At 33.4% G+C, this 23052-nt stretch overlaps 1 protein-coding gene across 3 annotated transcripts in view; it reads right to left on the bottom strand.

Annotated features, from left to right (window-relative positions):
* The window catches only part of LOC126880520 (apoptotic protease-activating factor 1-like), a 155439-nt gene that overhangs the window by 55254 nt on the left and 77133 nt on the right, over positions 1 to 23052 (bottom strand). For all 3 annotated transcript variants that reach the window (XM_050644421.1, XM_050644422.1, XM_050644423.1), the window contains 4 exons: positions 20434 to 20769; positions 13332 to 13727; positions 11990 to 12318; positions 10435 to 10710 (listed from right to left, as the gene is read on the bottom strand). In XM_050644421.1, coding sequence (XP_050500378.1) covers positions 10435 to 10710; positions 11990 to 12318; positions 13332 to 13727; positions 20434 to 20769 — 1337 coding nt within the window. The remainder of the gene's footprint in view (positions 1 to 10434; positions 10711 to 11989; positions 12319 to 13331; positions 13728 to 20433; positions 20770 to 23052) is intronic.

Below are 23052 nucleotides of genomic sequence, written 5' to 3'. Positions count from 1 at the left end.
TTATCCATGTTCCTAAGTATTTGTAGTTATCCACACTCTCAATCACAGTATCTTCAATAGTTAATTGGATGTTTACGTGTGCTGATTTAGTTATGATCATGCATTTAGTTTTCTTTAAATTCATCTTCAGTCCGTACTCATGACAGCGTTCATTAAGGCGTTGCATTACGTTCTGTAAATCATTGTTGTTATCTGTTATTATTACTGTATCGTCTGCAAAACGTAAGTTGTTCAAAACTTCTCCATTGATAGATATACCTTCTATTGAATTTGAGAGCGCTTCTTGAAATACCGCTTCACTGTAGACATTGAAAAGCAGTGGATACAGCACGCAACCCTGACGGACTCCTCTCTGTATTTTGATATCTTGGGTGTCCTGGTTGTCAACTCTTATCTTGGCAGTTTGATTCCAATATATATTAGATATAATTTTCATGTCACGACTGTCAATATTTTTGCTTTTTAATATATCTACAAGCTTTTTGTTGAACTTTATCAAATGCCTTTTCAAAGTCTACAAAACATAAGTACATATCCTGATTCATGTCCATGCATCTCTGGGCCAGCACATTCAAGCCGAACAAAGCATCTCGTGTGCTCATACCATTTCTAAAGCCAAATTGTGTGTCACTGATTTCATATTCGAGAGTTTTAACAATTCTACTGTGTATTATTTTCAAAAATGTTTTAAGTGTGTGACTCATTAAAGATATTGTTCTGTGATCCGAGCAGGTTATTGCACTTGACTTTTTGGGAATTGCTACAAAGGTCGATTGCAGCCATTGTTTGGGGATTGTGGCAGTCTGATATATTAGATTAAAGAGTTCAACCATTACATCAATACAATCGTCATCAATAAGTTTTAATAATTCGATGGGCACATCATCTGGTCCAGTAGCTTTACCCTCTTTCGTGTTTTTAATGGCATAGATGTTGATGTTTAATGGCATAGATTCTGTTGCTAATTTGATCTAATTTTGTAATACAGGATTAAAAATGCATACTTGTATTTAATATGCTCCAAAGAAAACTAGATTTCTGAAAATAATTAAATAACGCCTCCTAGCTGGCATATTACTTAATAGGCTGTTTCGAAATTATAACTCTTACATTGACGAAAAAGAGCTGTTTTCAACAAGACCAAATTTGCAAAATTCGATTTAGCAGAACCGGACCTACAGCCATTTTTTCATAACAAGGTTCCCACTCACCCCTACCTCTTATTTGCAAAGGTAGACTTAAACGTGTGTGAGATCAAATATGCGCAGAATTTTATGAAGAATACGATGATCGGATTTCCAGTGCCCTTTCATTAGGCAAATTTTGGAAAACTTTGATTTTCAATTACGCCCTCTAGCGGTGAACCTACAATTATGAAAATAATTTCCAGGCTTTTCCCGAGGCAACTTTTGTTATAAATATTTTTTTCTCAAAGCTGTACTATAAACGGTTCCTGAGATATACCCGAGAGCCATTCTTATTGGGACACCCGGTACAACCGCCAATACATAGATACTAACATGTATCATAACATGTATTATTCAACAACCGCCAGACTAATCTAATAGGGCTTTTCATCGATTGTCATTTGTTTCGAGCTTCTGTCATATGTTGTATAATCTGTGTATAATATTAATATACACGGATTATACGACATATGACAAAAGCTCGAAACTGACTGTGAAAATGACTGTGAATGAAAAGCCCTATATGCGCCATTTCACACTTTTGTATTCAAACAACTGCCAGCAATGCAAAGGCAGCTAAACTAATACGATTCTGTACCTTCTTACTGTGTTTTGTGAGATTAATAAACGTTAGTCGCAGAATTCTGTACTTTTTGGGGCTGGTCGTCCATTGGAAGCGTAGTCGCGCGACTCGCAGGTAGCGCGTATACAAGCGACTAATCCTAACGAATGAAATGTAACCAAACAACGTCCACTGCAAATGACCTTGAGCGACTGGATCCGACCGACCACAAGCACTGGCAACCGATCCCCTTAGAATGGGATTAGTCGCTTGTAATCGCAGGAGATGCTACAATGGTTTGCGTTTATTTGTGCAGGTATTGTGTTAATTTTCGGTCTTCTTCTTAGCGTGTCCTATCGAGTCCCCTTGACGTTGGCATTAACATGGCGAAACTGTCTCTGTCTCGAGCTATTCTAAATAGGTGTTCTGCTTTCTTTATTCCTGTCCACTCTCGGATATTCTTCAACCAAGAGGCCTGCTTTCTACCAATTCCTCTGCGTCCTTCGATTTTACCCCTCATAATAAGTTGAAGAATATTATACCGGTCTCCCCTTACTACGTGTCCAAAATAGGCCATCTTTCTATATTTGATGTTATCAAGCAGTTCGCGGGCAGCATTTGCTCTAAGGACTGCCACATTTGTCAGCATAGCCGTCCATGGTATTTTCAGTATACGTCTGTGCAGCCACATTTCAAAGGACTCCAAACGATTTTTAATGTCCATGCTTCGACACCATACAAGAGGACTGACCAAATGTAACATTTAATCATGCGCTTCCGAAGTTGAAGTTGTAAGTTATCATTACAGAAGAATGGCCTCATTTTTAAAAATGTCGTGCGGGCTATCTCGATTCTACATTTTATCTCTTTATCTGGATCTAGTTGTTCAGTAATATGGCAACCAAGATATTTAAAACTGGGTACTCTTTGAATTATGTGACCATCAACATATAACCGTGAATCTTGATGGGCCAAACGGCTAAATACCATGTATTTTGTTTTTGAACAGTTTATGGTTAGGCCAAACTCTTCTCACTGTGTCAATGGCATTTAAAAGGTGTTGTAATCCATTCATATCACTTAAAATAACTGTATCGTCTGCATATCTGATTGTATTTATCAGAATTCCATTAACTTTCACACCCCATTCCAAATTATGCAGCGCTTCCTTAAATATTCTATCTGAATATAAATTGAATAACAGTGGGGACACTATACAACCCTGTCTGACACCTCTTTGTATTTTGCATATTTCTGTTATTTTCTATTTATGCAAGCTGTCGCTGTTTGACGCCAGTATAATTTTTCTATGAGTCGTACATCTTGACTATCAACTCCATTATCCTTTATTATTTTAATTAATTTGTGATGTTGTACTCCATCAAAGGCCTTCTCATAGTCAAAAAATACAGCAAAGACGTCTTTCCTTTGATCTCGGCATTTCTGCAATAATACATTTAGTGCAAAGAGTGCGTCCCGGATTCCCAGTCCATTTCTGAAGCCAAATTGTGTTTCATCCTGGTCTTCGGTATGGAAATTGATAGCGAAAAATTGATTAGTGCCGTTCGTGAACGAAGTAAAGAAAAAGTGGGAAGGATTGCGCGCTGTATTTAGAAGAGACTATAAAAAGGTCTATAAATCAGGAGATAAGAGGAAAAAATGTTCCAGAACACCACAAATTGAATGTAAGACACAAACTTCAGCAAGTTCTTATTGATGAAGAAAAGTTATACAACAGATCCTCGCATAACCCAATTCTCTACACAACAACACCAGCACCGTCGCGTTAGATCAGCAAAACAAGTGGACCCTCATGGACAATTGAAACGTCCAACTCACCTTCAGGTGATATTAATCCTGGTTTGCCACAATATTTCGGGGACTTTTCAGATGCCCAGTAATTGTGTTATACAGGGTGTTAGTAAATAAGTATGAAAAATTTTAAGGGCTAATTCTACATGAAAAATTAATACCAGTTTGCTCTATAAACATATGTCCGCAAATGCTTAGTTTCGGAGATACGGGGTGTTGAAATTTTTATTTCAAACTGCCAATTTATTTATTGCTCTAAGACCAGTTGAGCTATGAAAATGAAATTTGGTGAGTTTTAGGAGGTAGTTATTACGAATTTTTTGACATACAATTTAGAATTTTGTATTCATCATTGGCGCGCCTACAGGCAATGGTCTGAATTATTTTAAAGAAAAAAATAGTACGCCACTGAGATATTTCGAATTAGAAATTATTTTTAAATTCCACGTCTAATTTATGATAAAAAACCTTTCTTGCCTTTTTTTCATATGATGCACCGTTTTTATGCAGAAAAATAAAACATCTGGCGCGTATTTTTCATTTCTTAATACATCATCAAGAACTATCCAATATAATAATACTAAACTAGAACAATAACAGAAAATATTACTAATAAGATTTCAACTAGGTGCAAAGCTGCAAGAAATGTTTAAAATGATCTCCTTTACAGATAACAGAAGAATTTTATATTCATCATCGGCGCGCATACGGGTAATGGTCTGAATTTTTTGAAGAAAAAAATAGTACGCCACTGAGATATGTCAAACTAAAAATCATTTTTGAATTCCTCGTTCAATTTACGACAAAAAATCTTTCTTTCCTTTTTTTCATACGAGGCGCCGTTTTTATACAAAAAAATAAAACATCTTAACGCTTACCAAGTATTTGAGGTAGTTTCCATATGCATAGAAACGAAGTTCAAATACTTTGTAAACGTTAAGATGTTTAATTTTTTTGCATAAAAACGGCGCCGCATATGAAAAAAAGTCAAGAAAGATTTTTTGTCATCAATTGAACGAGGAATTCAAAAATGATTTTTAGTTTGACATATCTCAGTGGCGTACTATTTTTTTCTTCAAAAAATTCAGACCATTACCCGTACGCGCGCCAATAATGAATATAAAATTCTTCTGTTACCTGTAAAGGAGATCATTTCAAACATTTATTGCAGCTTTGCACCTAGTTGAAATGGTATTAGTAATATTTTCTGTTATTGTTCTAGTTTAGTATTATTATATTGGATAGTTCTTGATGATGTATTAAGAAATGAAAAATATGCGCCAAGATGTTTTATTTTTCTGCATAAAAACGGTGCATCATATGAAAAAAAGGTAGGAGAGGTTTTTTATCATAAATTAGACGTGGAATTTAAAAATAATTTCTAATTCGAAATATCTCAGTGGCGTACTATTTTTTTCTTTAAAATAATTCAGACCATTGCCCGTAGGCGCGACAATGATGAATACAAAATTCTTAATTGTATGTCAAAAAATTCGTAATAACTACCTCCTAAAACTCACCAAATTTCATTTTCATAGCTCAACTGGTCTTAGAGCAATAAATAAATTGGCAGTTTGAAATAAAAATTTCAACACCCCGTATCTCCGAAACTAAGCGTTTGCGGACATATGTTTATAGAGCAAACTGGCATTAATTTTCCATGTAGAATTAGTCATTAAAATTTTTCATACTTATTTACTAACACCCTGTATAGACCAATACCAATTAGGAGCAATAAGAATTACAAAAAGTTTGCAAGTCCTCTGTACTAGGTACTTCTTTTTATTTCCTTTTCATGATAGATGGGTTACCTTTGTTACTTTTGACTCATCCGATAATAATTAAAGAATTTTTGCTGATTACTTAACAAATCGTCATGCAGAAGATGTAATTCTCCCAGTAAATTTCATTCTACTAAGCTTTAAATTTATCCAACACAAACGTCTTTTCTTATCATGACGAGCTCGCAAACACCTTGTATGTATTTCTAAATTCATTTTACGCGCTATTCACAAAGCACACTTTCTTTCAATGATGACAGTCGCGAACTAAGAAGTGTAAAGTCGCCTGCAGTGGATGATACCAGTCGCTCAGTCTCAAGATCGCACATACACGGACGTACACGCGCTACCTACAAGTCGCGCGACTACGCTTCTAATAGACGACCAGCCTAAATGTATCTTTACAAAATTTTGATTATTTCAAGTATATTGTTACTGTTTATTCATTAACAAATTTTCTGCATTTATTGTTATCAAATCTTAAGTCAACTTATACTTACGTTAATACATACTTAAAAAAGAAGAATCTGCTTTACAGCGATAAAATTGATAAACTACAAAACGTTTTACAGCGTTTTCGATATACGCGTTCTTTTTCATTTTCACTACAGGCCAAAATAACGTCGTACATGACTCTTCTTCTTCTTCAGGTGCCGTGTCCGTATTCAGACGTTGGCCGTCATCATGTTTACAAGTTCCTGAAACCTCTATCTATCGGCTGCTGCGCGAAATAATTCTTCTACCGTGGTACCACACCATTGTCTAATATTACGCAACCATGAGAGTTTCTTTCGACCAATCCATCTCTCTCCCTCCACTTTTCCTTGAATTATAAGGCGAAGTAGATAGTATTTAGGTCCTCTAATTATATGGCCCAAGTATTCTGTGTTTCTCCTCTTTATGATGTTTATGAGCAGACGTTCTGAATTCATCATTTGGAGAACATTTTCATTGGAAGTGTGCGAAACCCACGATATCTTTAGGATTCGTCGATAGCACCACAATTCGAATGCTTCTAATTTATTTAGCACTGTGGTTTTTAACGTCCATGTCTCACAACCATACAATAATATAGACCACACGTAACATTTTAGGACCTTTTTGCGAATCTTCATCGACAGGCTTCGGTTACATAAAACTGGTTTCCAGGTCATAAAAGCCTTACGTGATATTTCAATCCTGGTTATTATCTCTTCATCACAATCGCAATTTACATTTAACCAACTGCCAAGGTATTTAAAATGGTTTACTCGTTCTATCTCCTCTCCATCAAGAGAAAGCACGCCTTGATCTACATTTATCTTTCCAACTGCCATCCACTTTGTCTTTGAAATATTGATTTTTAGGCCGAGAACTTGCTTCACCGACTAGATTTACTAATGTCTGGAGATCTTCTAAATTTTCTGCAAGAATGGCCGTGTCGTCAGCATATCTGATATTGTTGATTACTTCTCCACCCAGTCTTACTCCCTCTTGTCTGTCGTCCAAAGCCTCCCTAAAGATTTCTTCAGAGTACAGATTAAACAGACTGGGTGACAAAACACAACCCTGTCGTACACCACGTTTGATGGGTAGTTTTTCAGTACGGCTATCTCCAACTTGGATAGATGCTACTTGATTGTAATATAAGTATTTTAGCAGTCTTATATCGTAGTGGACAAGTCCTGCTGCCTGTAGCCAATTGAAAAGTATATCATGTTGTACTCGGTTGAATGCCTTCTCGAAGCCGATGAAGCAAACATAAACGTTCTTTCGGAATTCACAACTTTTTTGTAAAAGAACGCGCATATAAAATAGTGCCTCTCTAGTTCCTAGACCATCTCTAAATCCAAATTGCTTATTACCCAATCTACTTTCACACAGAAGGAATACTCGGTTTTGTATAATTCGTAAAAATATCTTAAGTGCGTGACTCATCAAACTGATTAGTCTAAAATCGCTACATTTGGTGGGCCTGCTTTTCTTTGGTAATGTTATAAACAATGACTCCAACCAATCATCTGGTATTTTTCCTTCGTTGTAAATTTTGTTAAAGAAAGTAGTTAAGTAGGAAATGTTTTCCTCATCCAAAAGTTTAAGTAGCTCAGCAGGGATTTGATCTGGTCCGGGTGCTTTATTGTTTTTGGCTTGCTGTATTGCTTTTCTGACTTCAGAGTTCAGTATACTGGGACCTCTGTCTAATTGGTTGCCACAGGTAGTATGTGGAGCATTTTCTCGAGAAACATCGTCAAAAAGGTCAGTGATGTATCTTTCCCATGACTCACTTGTCCCTAAGCTGTGAACAGGAATACATCCGGTCTGATCCTTATTCGCGGTGTGCAAGTAATTGGAGAGGATACGAGAAACCATCGTGCGCGAATAGCGGAGAAATATTGCAGCTTTCTTAAATAATTCATATTGTCAATTGAAATTGTCAAATTGACGTATATTTCATACCTACTGTCATTGAAGAAGAAAAATTATATATTGCTCCACAATATTGATATGATATGCAATTATTATATAAACGTAAATTTAATTAATTGTATTTTGCTTGCAGTACTGCATTTTAATAACTAATTTCATTTACTACATATAATTGTTTACGTTTTAACAACATAACCTGAATCTTATTTTTTCTTCTTATTATTTTTTTGGACTATGGCCTTGACAATTGAAGCTATTAATGCAAGAAGGTGTTAACTTACATTTTTGTAAATTTGATCTTATCAAATGCAAATAGGTGTTAACATCCATTTCTATTAAGTAGTAAAGCCTTTTGTTAAAAGATGGCATTAATAGCCCTAAAAATGTATATAAAAAAGGAGTTAATATCCCATTATCAAAGGACCTGAAGTGCATAAAGGTGATAACTCTCGACGTATCTGCAAGAAGGTGTCAACAGAGCAGTTAACACCTTTTTGCAGAATATGCAGAAGAAAATCTGCCTATTTTTGCGCGGTAAATCAAGCATTAATTGTTTATCAGGTGTTATTACATGCCGTTGTGTTTGTTTTCGGTGCAATTATTTTGTTGTGAGAGATGAGAAATGAAAAAAAAAGAACAACAAGGCTGCTGGAAAATCATAAATAAACTATAAAGGTCAGGTGCAGTCAGCTAAAAAGTCAAGTGTAGGTAAGCTGTTGTGTAAAGAAAAATGTCGACTAAAATGTGATTCACGTTTTACGGATGAAGATAGAAGCTTACTATTTAACCACTACTATTTATTACAAAATGACGACAAAAATCTGTACTTGTTTAGTTTGATGAAACCTATTGGAGTAAAGAGGCCCACTTTACATGCTGTTTGCACAAATTCTTACGAATATTTTTTTAAATAGATGGAGAATCTTGGAAGGTTTGTAAAGACGCAGTTTTATCTATGCTTGATATTGGTCTAAAAAAATTTGATTTAATTCGAAATCAAATAACAGCTGATAAATTAACTGCAAAAAAGGACGAAAGAGGTCGTCATCACAATCGGCCAAAAGCAATACCAGCAGAAACCAAAATGATTGTTCATGAACATATTAAGTCTTTCTCAGCAGAAATGTCCCACTATGCTCGTAATAAGAACCCTTATCGGCTTTATTTATCACCCACCTTATCAATAAATAAGATGTTCGAGTTATACGAAGCGTACTGTGTCAGGAGGAAACTGGAGAATGTTGTGTCAGAAGCAATGTACAGGAGAATATTTGTTAAAGATTTTAACTTGGGATTTGGTACTCCCCGATCGGATACTCGTAAAGTCTGCGACTCTGGTAAAGCAATAGATGGACATTCTGAGAAATTTAAGAAAGCCTTTGAAGAACAAAAAAAAGATATGGAGTTGGCTAAAACTGATGTTATACCTATACATTACTTTTGACATGCAAAAACTCTTCCATTACCTAAAATCTCCACTAGACTGCTTTTTATTTAAGGTAGGTATGGCTCTATAACTTAGGAGTGTACGTTATTAACAAAAACCAGCCAAACGGCAAGGGGTATTTTCATCTTTGGACAGAAGACAAGGGAGGTCATGGACCTGAGGAAGTTGGAAGTTGCCTGCTAGCATTCTTAACCACTCTGAAACCTCAGCAAAAACATCTTGTAGTCTGGAGTGACTCAGCAGGTGGTCAAAACAAAAACTGGTTTATTATATGTGTTTGGCATTACTTGATAAAACAAGGTGTTTTTGATACAATAAAACATAAAAAATTCCCTGAAGTGGGCTATACATTTATGGATTCCGACCGGGATTTTGTTTGCTTTCGAAAAAGTAAGAAAGCATCATAATATTTACACAGTGGATGAGTATGTAAACACCATGGTACAGTGCAGGAGAAAAACTCCTTTTCATATTATTAGAATGGAAGATAAGTTTGTGGATGTAAAACAATTCCTAATAAATTGAAACTAATAAATAAAAAAAAAGCTGACAATGGTGAAAAAATATCATTTAAAGAATGTAAAGTGGATAAAAATTACGGAATTTGGTAAAACAAAGTACAGATATTCTCTAAATGATGATGACAATTGGAAAGAAGTTTCCATTTTAAAAAGTAAAGGAACTGCAACGCGCCAGTCAACTTCAAGTACAGGTGAAATCTTATGGCCAGTGAATAAAAGTAGGCCAATAGCATCTAAAAAATATGAAAATATTCAACAGCAAATGCCATACATTCCAGAAAACTTCCGGGCTTTTTACCATGGCCTCAGAAAAGAAGACGATAATTAAATCCTTTTTTTATTAACTATAAGTTACACAAATTTTCTAGTTTTTTTAACAATAAACTTTTTTGAACTCCTTTTTATGTGTTATTTGATTCTCAAATGTAAAAATATGTTTGTACAAAAAGGTGTTAACTTACATTTTTTTTGTAATTTTTATAAAAACTCTCTTAGTCTTTGGTGTCGCTTTGCCGAACTTGCACGGTCCCAATATCCACGTATTACGTCTCTACGGTAGTATAAGAAAACAACTGCAAACATGAAAATCACTTTATAGGGACTTTTTTATACAATGGCCACGTTTTCAGCGTTTGGAACCACTGTGCATCAGGACCTTCACGAGCATAAGCAAACCTTGTTAATAAGGGAAAAACAATGCATTGAAATAAGTTCTTACCAGCAACATCGGAATACAGAAGAGAAGGGACTGGAAAGCCCCTTGGAGCGGTACTATACAAAAGAGCAGGTTTCTCTGGATACGCATCCCAAATGAACACCTTCCCCTTCTTGCTTGCAGTAGCTATTCTGAATTTATCCGGGAATTCGGTGTGAAAGGCAGCAGATATTAACGCATCGTCACTATCTTCAGCTTTGAACGTTTTACTTGGCTTTATTTGGCCGCCATCGGCTGTGTGGATGTCCAGCCAATTTTTTTGTTTATTTTTTGGAGAAACTAGAAACAAACAAAAAAGATTTATATATATATATATATATATATATATATATATATATATATATATATATATATATATATATATATATATATAAACATATGCTACGGGCAATAACGTAAATCCGGCCAATAACGTTAATAACCGGTCAATATCGACAATGGCCTGTTGAATTAGCCATTGTCGACAATGGCAGGATATTAACGTTATTTTCCATAGGAACTGGACATTGATGATAATTTTAAATTGTTGTTAATTGTTGTTAATCGGTCAATGTTGAAATTTAGACTAAAAGATATGTTATGTTTATTATTTGCTTTATTTCTGTGCTCGTGCTGAAATTACTTGTAGTAAATTTATGTAAAACGTGTTACAAAATGCCATGGCTCACTATCTTGTCAAAATAAAAATGATTAGCCTTCAAAAGCTATCTTATATAAAAACATAATAGGACATCATACCTAATTTTATTTATTTATCAACATTGGCCATTTGCTTTTGGCCAATGTCCTTATTGACCGGTTATTGATAAAAAACTCTAATTTTAGGTTATTTTTTTTTACAACATTGGCCAATAGTTAACGTTATTGTCGTTAATAGCCGGGCATTGTCGATAATAACCAGGGGAAATGGACATTCACGACAATGCCCGGTCTTTAACGTCAATGGCCAATTTACATCATTGTCCGTAACATATATATAGCAACGAATTATTAAAAGTTATTTTTTTTATTTAGCTAATGCCTTGACAACTAATGGTCATTGGCATGGTGATCTTTTCAAGCACTACAAAAGGTATCGGTAGCGTTATACCCTTAAAATCGACCGTTTCTCTGTTATTTTAAGTTGAATACACCGATTTGAGCATGCAACAAAAAAATCTTTTTTCACCTACCATACTCTTTTTGTATTTGTAAATGTTATGTTTGTGAAATAAACATTTTTTCCGTTTTCTGACAGCAGTACAATATTTTGAGTTAAATAAATTACATACATTCTTCTTTTTGCGTCAATTAATTGAGAATTGAACATCCTTTCAAATGAGCTACCACACGACCCCTATTCCCATTTAAAAAAATCATCGATTACGTCACCACGCTCAGATGGATGATGTCACTAGTATGAAATATATTATGCCAAACAAAATTGCTATATAAAAATAAAAATCGACCTGTTTCGGCATTTTCTTAAAATCTGATAACTACTTCCAAATATCGAGGTGGACTGTTTTTTTTTTGGCCCAGCCTGTATAAAAAAAGTCTTAAGTGAAATTATACTCACCGACAGCTTCTATCAGTCCCCTTTCGAATCCATTCGAAAAATCTCGACTATTTCTGGAACTGTCGGGGGCAAACTTCCACAGCATGATAGTACTGTCGATAGATATGGACAGAAAGTACCTCTTATCGGGACTAATAATCAAATTGGTGATTGCGCCAGCATGGCCCACGAAGTTGGATATCTCTGTGACGCTTCGTTCATAAAAAAGTTTGATTTTGCCCTTAACAGTCCCGATAAGTATGTGATTGGGACTATCCACGTAACATGCAGAGTGGATGTCGTCTTTTATAGGAATGTTTTGAATCAAATCAAGTTCTTCACAAGATTTCCTAAAAAAAATATTAAACTTATACCCTACGCCATCTTGGTGTACTCTTCATTTATTCCTAATAGTGATAGGCGCAATATTATGTACTGATAAGTGTTAAAGTAATAATAGTAATTAGTGAAAAAGTGATAATAAGCGTTAATATAATGTAGTGGTAAGCACAATATTATATATTGATAAGTGTAAAAGTAATAAGTGAAATAATATAGTCATAAGTCATAAGTGAAATACTGATAATAAGTGTAATACAGTGTAGTGATAAGCACATAATAACAAGTGCAACATAATGTAGTAATAAGCGCAATTAGATATACTGATAAGTGTAAAAGTAATAATAAGTGCAATTAAAATAGTGAATATGCACTTATAATATAGTATGCAGTAAGTAAAACAGTAATAAAAAGTGTAATACAATGTAGTGATAGGCGCAATATTATGTACTGATAAGTGTTAAAGTAATAATAGTAATTAGTGAAACAGTGATAATAAGCGTAATATAATGTAGTGGTAAGCACAATATTATATATTGATAAGTGTAATACAGTGTAGTGATAAGCACAATATTATATATTGATAAGTGTAATAATAATATAAGTGTACTTAAAACAGTTCTATAAGCACTTTTATATAGTAATAAGTGAAAAAGTGGTGATAAGTGCAATATATATATATATATATATATATATATATATATATATATATATATTGATATATATAAAATAAAATCTGTCATTTTCTAAATCAATTTTCAAAATAATGTTAAAGAAATTTAAATTTTTACTCTTATAGTTGTAAGTATCGAAATATTTAAGTTTGTCCATGTATAGTATTAATAAATTTGCAGTTTTCTCCTGAAGAAGTCACCAAATAGTGACGAAATATTGAGACTTAAAACAAATAGAGTTTTCTTTCAACTGACCGAATTGCCGTTATTCAAACATTACTATATATATATATATATATATATATATATATTTATAAATGTAAAAGCAATATGTGTAATAATATACTCACTGAAGTTGAAAAAAAAGATGTGGAGACTTTTTGGCTATGTTGATGGCATCCTTAAAGACATAGCTGTCCTTGTTTTCCTTCAAAGCAAACTGAACAATATTCGTCTGCATGTAGCTGTACAACTGCTTTCCGCACCGTTTGATGAAGTCGTTGTACTGTCTAAGTTTCTCTTTCAAATGATTTTCGTTTCTGGTTATGTACTTTCTGTACTTGTACATATCTCTCAAGACGTCTTCAGTGCCTACTGCTTTGATTTTCAGTTCCAGAAAGTTCAGATTGAGGAATTCTTTGAATTTGTGGAATTCCTCTCCGTGGTACATGTGGTATCCGATGAACTGGAGAGTGTAGTTGTCGTCGGGTAGTTTTGTGTAATCACAATTTGTTATTTTGTCGTATCTAGAAATGATAAAAACTAGTTTATATCTCTGCTATATTTTATTTTACTACAAAACTCAGGTTACGTCAACCAAAATCCTAATTTTAGTTTCTGCCCCCTTTTAGGCGTGGATCCCGCGTACCAGTGGCGGCTAGTCTTAAGGGGCCACCGAGCCATGGCACTGGCTCTCAAAAATATACTTATCGGAAAATATATTGATGGATAAAAATACTTTTATTTTTACTATGCTTTTTTTTAATATCAATGCATTATCTACATACTTTATTTATCATTATGTAATTTAATCTCCACGAAAATACAAATAATTCCTGTGAGTTGCTCAACCCGAGCACCATTCCGTATGGCTCGAGATTTGACTTCAAAATCATAGGAAAAGCATTGATTACAAAACACCGACATGGGAAAAGGTAGACGCGGCCAGCTTACAACGGTCGCTGGGGTTTATGAGAATCCGAGCCAGGCAAACTTTGGCTCGGGTGTGTTTTAGAATGTGGCTTTGCTAGTGTATTATAATGGTTTTCGCTTATCTATAACTTTTTAACGTTGATTTGAAATTTCAGTCATAACTCTTCAAATTATAAGGGCCGTGTAAGGATGTTTAATAGAAATATATATTCAAAAAATAGCTGGGTTTGTGGATGTGATCAAAAAAATACATTTTCTGTTTCGTGTGTGTTTTGTTTGGGAGCGATTCTAGATGGGCAATACGTGATATTAGATTTAGTGCATATTTACGAAACAATAAATATATGCCTTGCCTTATTTTCATAATTCTTTATCCAAGCGATCATCTAATTACAAGTACATAAATTTCAATTTTAAAGATATCTACTGTGCCAAAATAACGAAACAAAATTCTTTTTCATCCAGTACTCAGTAAATTTATTTATTAAGTTGTGTTAAGGGTAAATGTAGTGACGAGCCGCCACTGCCGCGTACCAAAAAAAGTTTAGTAATAGCAAGCTGAAAATTTGTTAATAGCTTAAAGGTCAGACAAACTTTCATGTACGGGATCACTGGAACAGGGGAAGTTTTAATTGTGTTTTTAAATAAATGTCGCAAATATTAAGGGGTAATTCTGCATGAAAAAATAATAGCAGTTTTCTTTATAAACGTATGTCCGCAAATGATTCGTTTCCGATATAGAAGGTGTTAAAATTTTTCTTACAAACTGGCGATTTCTTAATTTCTTTAAAACCGGTTGAGATATGCAAATGAAATTTGGTTGGTTTTAAGACGTAGTTATTACACATTTTTTGACATAGAATTAAGAATTTAATATTCACCATTGTATGTCAAAAAATGTGTAAAAACCACGTCTTAAAACCCACCAAATTTCATTTGTATATCAACTGGTTTTAAAGTAATTAATAAATCGTCAGTTTGTAAGAAAAATTTTAACACCCTTTATATCGGAAACAAAGCATTTGCGGACATAAGTTAATGAAGAAAACTGTCATTATTTTTTCATGCAGAATTACCCCTTAAAGTTTGCGATATTAATTTACAAATACCCTTTATTGATGAAAAAGATGGCTAGTTGTTAAAGTTCCTAACTTTTTTATTATCCAACATAAGCGAGTGAATAAAAAAACTAAATGTTGAGAAAACATGAGGCTATAGTTGGGTTTTAATTTCAGTATTTTTGCAAGTGCTAGAATATTCCACAGGGTGACGCGAACTTTAAGAAAAAAAAAACACAGTTTGATTCGTACACGCGGTTGACAATGAAGATTTACCTGTTTAGCAACAACGCTGTTGTTTGTTAAGCTTTAGCAGCAACGCTGTTATTGCAGCGATATTGTTAAAGAATAAGGCTATAATATATTAAAAAATCACTTAAATCAGACAACAGGTTTACTAAATATGAGACTACTAAATATGAGACATCAAAAATGTCCCATTTTTAAGGTGGGCGGTTAATTTTGGCCCAGAGTATATTATATAAAGTTTGCTATTGAATAAACTTAAAAACAACCTGCTAGTTTTCACAATCATAAACTTGTCAGGATGACACGTTCCACAATTAAAATCACGTTCTACAATTAAAATCACCGGTTCCATAAATAAAACTTCCCCTGTTCCAGAGTTTCCATACATCAAAGTTTGTCCGACTAGAAACCGTTAAGATATTAACAAATTTTCAGCTTGCTATTAATAAACTTTTTTTTGTACGCGGGATCCACATCTATGTGACTAACATAAGTACAATTCAAAAAGCATTCGAGAAAAATTTCAAAGCAACATAACGAAAAATAAAAGGTGGCAAATGTTTACGAACACCTCAAAGAATATATCAGAACTCGTCATTGGATCATCTGAAATAAAAAATTTAAAAAGATTTTATTAGCTTATGAGTTTCTCGAGGTAAGGCTGTCTAGTTTCTTTATGTTTATTAAAGATTTTTGAGGTTTGGTATCACTCAGAAGACAAGAAAACGAAATTTTTTTTAAAAAGGGCGAAATTCGACATACATATTTTTATTATTGCTAAACAAAAAATAAGCATAAAACAAAAAATATCTCTACAGCGTTACGTCATGAAGTGTCTAAAGAAAATCTATGCAAAATTTCAGGTGAATCGGTCAAGTAGTTTTTGAGTAACAACGTTCACCACCTTTGAAAAAAGCTCTTTAAAAAAACTAGTTTAAAGTTTCGACAGCTTTTATTTTCAATACTCACAAAGAATCAACGAATCTGAAATAATGCACACCGGACTATGTTTCTGAATGCTGAATAATCGACAAAAGCGAAGCCGCTAGAAAGCGAGTCGAAGGTAGGGCTATTCAATATGCTGTATACCCGGTAATTTGGCTCCGATCAATATGAAATTTTCAGAAAGTATTCCTCTAAACTCTAAAGATATGTATAGTCCGTCCGCTCTAACTTTTCCCATACGGTACGATTCATTTTCAATCAACTTAAGTCAAACATAAATTGAAACGAACGTCGATGTGTATATACATTTTGTATACTGTATACTATATACTACACACATCGGCGTACGTTTCACTTTCTGTTTTGACTTAATTTGATTGAAAATGAATCGTACCGCATGGGAAAAGTTACAGCGGACGGACTATACCTTCATTTAAAATAATAAAAAATCGAAATTTCAAAAAAAATTAAACCATACCCTCCTCTCTTAATGTTTTGGCAACGCTGTGGGATAGTGACGTCAGAAATATTGAAGGGCGTAACCTGATTTTTGCACAGTCCGTACAATATACATACCGTTGCACGTCATCCGCGTCATAACACGTGACGTCACATGATACCAACACGAAATATGACATATAAGTCGTAGGTGTGTTCCTTTTTAGAATCCTTTAGTTGTTTTACACTGGAATTACAGCCACTAGATTTATTTTATTACATACGCGTAGAAATAATATTGCACGATTTCTATTAATATAAATTTAAAGAAACCTATTTTAACTTGTTTCATTTATAGGCTATTGATTATGTTCAAAATAAGGGAACTAAAAGGAACTACAACGTTAACGAGATTTTATTGTCTCATATGGTCAATGGATCTCTAAATTTGAAAAAACCGCGGAGTGCTACCATTTAAATGGGTGCATTTTTGAGAAAGGAGTGAATTAGTCCCTAGGCACAGAACGAGGCATGAATTAGGGTGAGTTCTATTCACTTTTGGTACAAACACGTCTACAGGAAAATTGTTCCAGGTTAAATTTACTATCGAAATATCTTATTCTAAAGTTAAAAGTATCTTTTTTTTACAAAAATATATTCAACAGAAAAGCAAGAAAAAAACATGAAAGGAAGCAATTTTGTTTTTTGCCCCATAACTTTTTTACACGGAAATATAGGTATAGGCATTGCCTCAGAGAAAAAAAACTTCCATCCTTCCTCTTTAAAATGATGTTTGATGGAAGTCTCTAGGAATTACAGTTTCCGAAATAAGATTTTTCAAATTTCGCCACTCAGAGCATTTTTGAGCCATTTTCCCCATTATTTCGTAAACATTGTTCTGTAACTTTCTTCTACGCATTTCTAGGTACCTACATAATATATGCAAAGGTACATTTAGTAGAAAGAAAAGTAAATTATCTTTAAAATGGTCTATTGCATGAGGTTATACGACTATTTTTAAGCAAATTATGCTTTTTCAGGATTTTATCCTTTTAATGTTTTTTGTTTTTTTTATGATAATTTTTTAAATTCCTCATTATGACTTTTTTTCGTGTACATTTAGGTATATGCATTGTGGAATGAAAAAAGCTTATTTTCTTTACTGTAAAACGGTGTATTGCAAAGAAACTCTAGGACTATTTTTAAACAAGATATCCGTAGGATATCCGTAATTTGAGAAAAATTTTAAATTTTTTTTATTTTTTTTTTCAATTAGAAGAATATAGATGCATATTATAATATAATTTTTAATTCCAAATAACTTTTCTTAGTAACACTTTTCGATATTGTGAAATATAGAGGTACTTTACTCTTGAGCGAAATTCATATTTTTTAACATACCTCGTACACTATTGATAAAATTTTATATCTGATGATTACATCTTAGGTTTTAGACAATGCAGAGCATTTTATAAACAATAATTTTTTTCATAAAGTTCATAATAAAAAAGTTTTCAATATGGTTCCTATTGTGGGACTAACTAACTAAGTGGGACCTATTGCATGTGTATATGTCACACTTTAAAAAAACATATCTTGTTTAAAAATAGACCTACAATTTTTTGCAATACACCATTTTAAAGAAAGGAAATAAGCTTTCTTTTTTATTTCACAATGTATATAACTAATTATACAATAAAAAAAAGTTATAATAAGAAATTTAAAAATAATCGTAAAATATATAAAAAATCATTAAAAGTATAAAATTTTGAAAAATCATATCTGACTTAAAAATGGTCATACAGCCTTCTGCGATAGACCATTTTAAAGGTATTGACTTTTCTTCCTATTAAATGTAACATTGTATATACCTAAAGCTACGTAAAAAAAGTTACAGAACAATGAAAATGGCCCAAAGTCGCTGTGAGTGGCGAAATTTGAAAAATCATATTTTGAAAACTATAAATTATAGAAACTTCACCAAACATTTCAAAGAAGAAGGATGGAAGGTTTTTTTCTCTGAAGCAATGCCCATACCTATATTTCCGTGGAAAAAAGTTATGGAGCAAGAAACAAAATTGTTATCTTTCGTGTTTTTCTTGCTTTTCTTTTGAGTATATTTTTGTAAAAAATATATATATTTTTGACTTTAAAATGTAACATTTCGATAGTAAATTTAACCTGCAAAAATTTTCCTGTAAACGTTTTTGTACCAAACGTGCATATAACTCACCCTAATTCGCCCTGTGCCTAGGGACTAATTCACCCCTTTCTCAAAAAACGCACCCCTTTAAATGGTAGCACTCCGCGGTTTTTTCGTATGTAGAGGTCAATTGACTATATTAAACAATAAAACCCCGTTAACGTTGCAGTTCCTTTCTAAAATACATAATCAATAGCCTATTAATTTGTATAAGTGGAATATACGCTCTGAGCTTCGCTGCTGTCGCTCCTAGCGGTTACTAACTCAACTTTCACCGGTAATTTTTAAATTTATTATTTCATTGTTATCGCTTAATATTTACAACGCTAAAAAGTAATTAAATTGTAATAGATTTTTTTAAGATTTTGCTAATCATTTTGACGTTCTATTGATGAAATATTAATTTCTTACTTCGGATACTTTCACAATTATCATGTAGATGGCGCCAAGATTAATTTATAATTACATATTACAGAACATGAAATAACGCAAATTCAGTATTTAAAACGTAAGTATATTTAAGGTAAAAATATATACCACAGCTTTGATCAACTAATATTTTTTATAATTAATGTTTTTAATTTTAATTTTAAATTAATCACTTTGACATTTATGTCAAATTTCCGGTAAACGTTTACAGACTTGTCACTACTGGCGCTCACAAATTTATAAATATCCCCTCTACGTACGAGCTCACAGCGTATAAAGCGTTTTTATAAAGCACACTTGTTCGGATTACACTTTAACTGCGATCGAACAAAGGTGACATTTTGGTAATAATAAAAGGTGACAAAGGCATAAATTGGTAACATTTATTTGACAGTTGCGGTATTGACACTTCACATTAATTTGTTTTTATCCTTTACTGAATTAATTTGTTTTATTACATTTATTTTACTTTATATGGCATCCTACGACTCATAATGCAGGGAAATATAGATGGCAGAAGAAGCATCGGAAGAAGACGAATTTCATGGTTGAGGAACCTGAGAGAGTGGTTTGGATGCAGCTCAAAACAACTATTTAGAGCTACTGCCTCAAAAATTAAAATAGCTATGATGATTGCCAACCTCCGTAGCGGAGATGGCACCTGAAGAAGAAGAAGATTACATTTATTGTTTTTATTAAGTATTTACTTTAACGTAAGATTATAACTTAATTCTTGTTGTATATTTCTAATGTTTTTATTTATTTACATTGACTATTAATTTGTTTTGTTGTATAATCCATTTCGCCATAATTATGTGATATATTTGACTTAAAATGAATTCAAGAATTTTTCGTAATAGGACAACAACGTCAACTTAGATCTCTGACGTAGATAATGACGTGCAACGGTATCTATATTGTACGGACTGTAGTAAAAAAACATATCTCAGTTTTGTGTACAAAAACAATTTTACTTACCCTTCCAATAATTTCCTATGTAAATACTTCCTATTGCCCTTAGTCTCTTCTTTGAGGTAACTTAAATACACATCGTGGATTCCATAAATGTATATATTTAATCCCGTGTGGAAAAATCTAACTACTAGCGATTTCCCGGCCAACGTGCTCATAATATTACGGACTTGGTCCGACGTTTTGTTCCAAAGGATTTGTAGTACTTCAGGAGGAATATTTACGTCCTGCTCGAAGATGGATAAGTCTTTGTAGAGTTCTTTGAGATCGTCTGTTAGCAGTGTTTCGATGCATTTATCGATGATTCCATGAAAGTCTTGCGGATTTGTGTATTCGTTGAGTCTAAAACAAACGTAAAAAGCCCATACTTTATCTTTTTATCTACAGGGTGTTTTTAAGGGAGATAGTCTAAGATCCGAATATAGGTCGATCTGCACCCATCTGCTTTCCGGATGAAACATTTTCTTTATTAAATTTCATACATAGACAAATATTTCTAGCATGGGTTGCCTATCAAAATCGTGTCATAGCTATCCTTAAGAGGGGGCCGTAGGGGTTGAAATCAATATTTCAAGCACATGTTTATTGAAAGTATGGTAGCATTATTTTATTTTTAAATTAAATAGGCATATTGAGTACAACAGGGAACTGGCACATAAAAATATTTTTGCAGAAAATTGTTAATTAATGTTTAAAAATGTTATATTCAAAATATTCCGTCTTAACAATGAATAGTGTACGTACAACAACTGATAATAGTTCTGCGCCCAAAATTTCCGTTTCAAACAACTTCAAAAGCGCGAGCTGGGGTCTGACGTCACCAACCATTGTGTTCTCGTTCGCCTGTTCGGTGAGCTATTGCACTGAATGCATTTTGCCATTGCTAGTTGTGCGTGTCGAATAAACTATCTTGTTTGCTCGGTGTTTATATTATTGTATTTAGTGTATAATATACTTTATCAAAATGGAAAACAAATCTGCGCAATATAAGTACTATATAGTGCCGTAATGCCAAAGCACAACTGTCAGAACATCCAACAAATATTTTTTTACTCTACCAGTAGAACCAAAAACGTCGATTGTAATGGCTAAAGGCATGCAGACGAGATAAAAAGGATATTACACAAAGTAGCAAAGGTCTTTATATCTGTGAGGATCATTTCGATGTGAGTATTTATCTAATTAGGTAACTAATACTAATAAGACATTTTCTATTTCAAGAAAAAATATTAGGTAGTTGTCGTTTCATAAAATGTGCCTACTTAAACTTGTTTATTTGTTGCAGTTGGAGCAAGACATGGATAACTATATAAATTTAAGATTATGGGTGGTCCCAAAATTATTAAGTCAGGTGTTGTCCCGCACATATTTGATTGTTGGCAGAAAACGAACTTTTTCTGAGCCCATGAGGGAAGCAGCTCTTAAAAGGGTTAAACGTAAACTACAGCTTCTTGAAGATGCCGCTTCTACCTCTAGGTCTGTTCTAGAAGACAATGATGATAATAGAAGTGTGATCCTAGTTTCACAAACTTAGTTCAACCAGGACCTGAATTAACCAACCAGCTTTACCTCAAAAACTGAATAATGCATCAACACAGACTCACATCAAAATCAGAAGTAAAGGTATTCAGTGGATTTGTATTTGATTATTCAGTAAATTTCAAAAGAGTGTTGCAGTCATTGAAAATACATAATAAGGATGCAGGAACTTCACCTATAGGGTGGCCGGAAAGTCCCTTTACACTAATTAATTATTTTTGAAGATATTCTTGTTTAGCGGCGAATCGATTGAGGGTAAAATTTGATTGATCCCCGCGCATGCGCACACCGACAGTATGGTATTAGTGGTTATACGGGCTCTGATTGAGTGTTGAAATTTTGAAATGATCTGTCAATAATTGTTCAATATGGAGGTTATCGGTAAACAAAAATATTGTATAATATTAGTTTTTATTGATGTGTGGACAGAAATAAAATCAAATTTATAATTATAGTGACTTTTTAAATAGTTTTGAAAAGCCGCAGGTACGTAATTCTAAATGTTTCAGTTGGAAATACCTACTAGTTTCAATACCTATCTATTTGGAAAATGTAAACAAAATAATGTAGTTACCTATTAGTAGGCAATGTTTTAATTTACATAATCTGATTACGAACAAACTTTCTACGGAGTACGGTCCTGACAATGATAATATACATCACGTTGTAAACCGCTGCGATATTTATCAGTTTTTAAATGATAAAAACACAGTTTAAAATTATTTTGTTAGTTCCTCCACATTGTTATAGTGGAAACACCATGTAAACCCCGCAAACCTGACGTGAGTACCAAAAACCACATCTATTATATTTATATTAATAATAATATAACCTATAAAATATCCAAGAAATATAAATAGGACCAGTTTTGGGCCAAGATCCACACCGGTTTTTGAACCGGCGACAGGGCCGGCCTTGCAACGTCTCCAAAACTAATCAAACATGACTTCGAATAACACCATGAACACTACACAAACTACATCTCACATCTCATATTCCAGTGTTGTTAACACGTTTAAACAACCAACAAAAGACGAAGCCATAGTTCTTTTTAGTATTGAAGGAACCAAAGTTCAAGAGTACATC

Source organism: Diabrotica virgifera, chromosome 2 (assembly GCF_917563875.1).
Source record: "Diabrotica virgifera virgifera chromosome 2, PGI_DIABVI_V3a".
Classification (NCBI taxonomy): Eukaryota; Metazoa; Arthropoda; class Insecta; order Coleoptera; family Chrysomelidae; genus Diabrotica; species Diabrotica virgifera.
The sequence above is the reverse complement of the archived record's forward strand: the minus strand, read 5'-3'. Positions and strand labels throughout refer to the sequence as shown.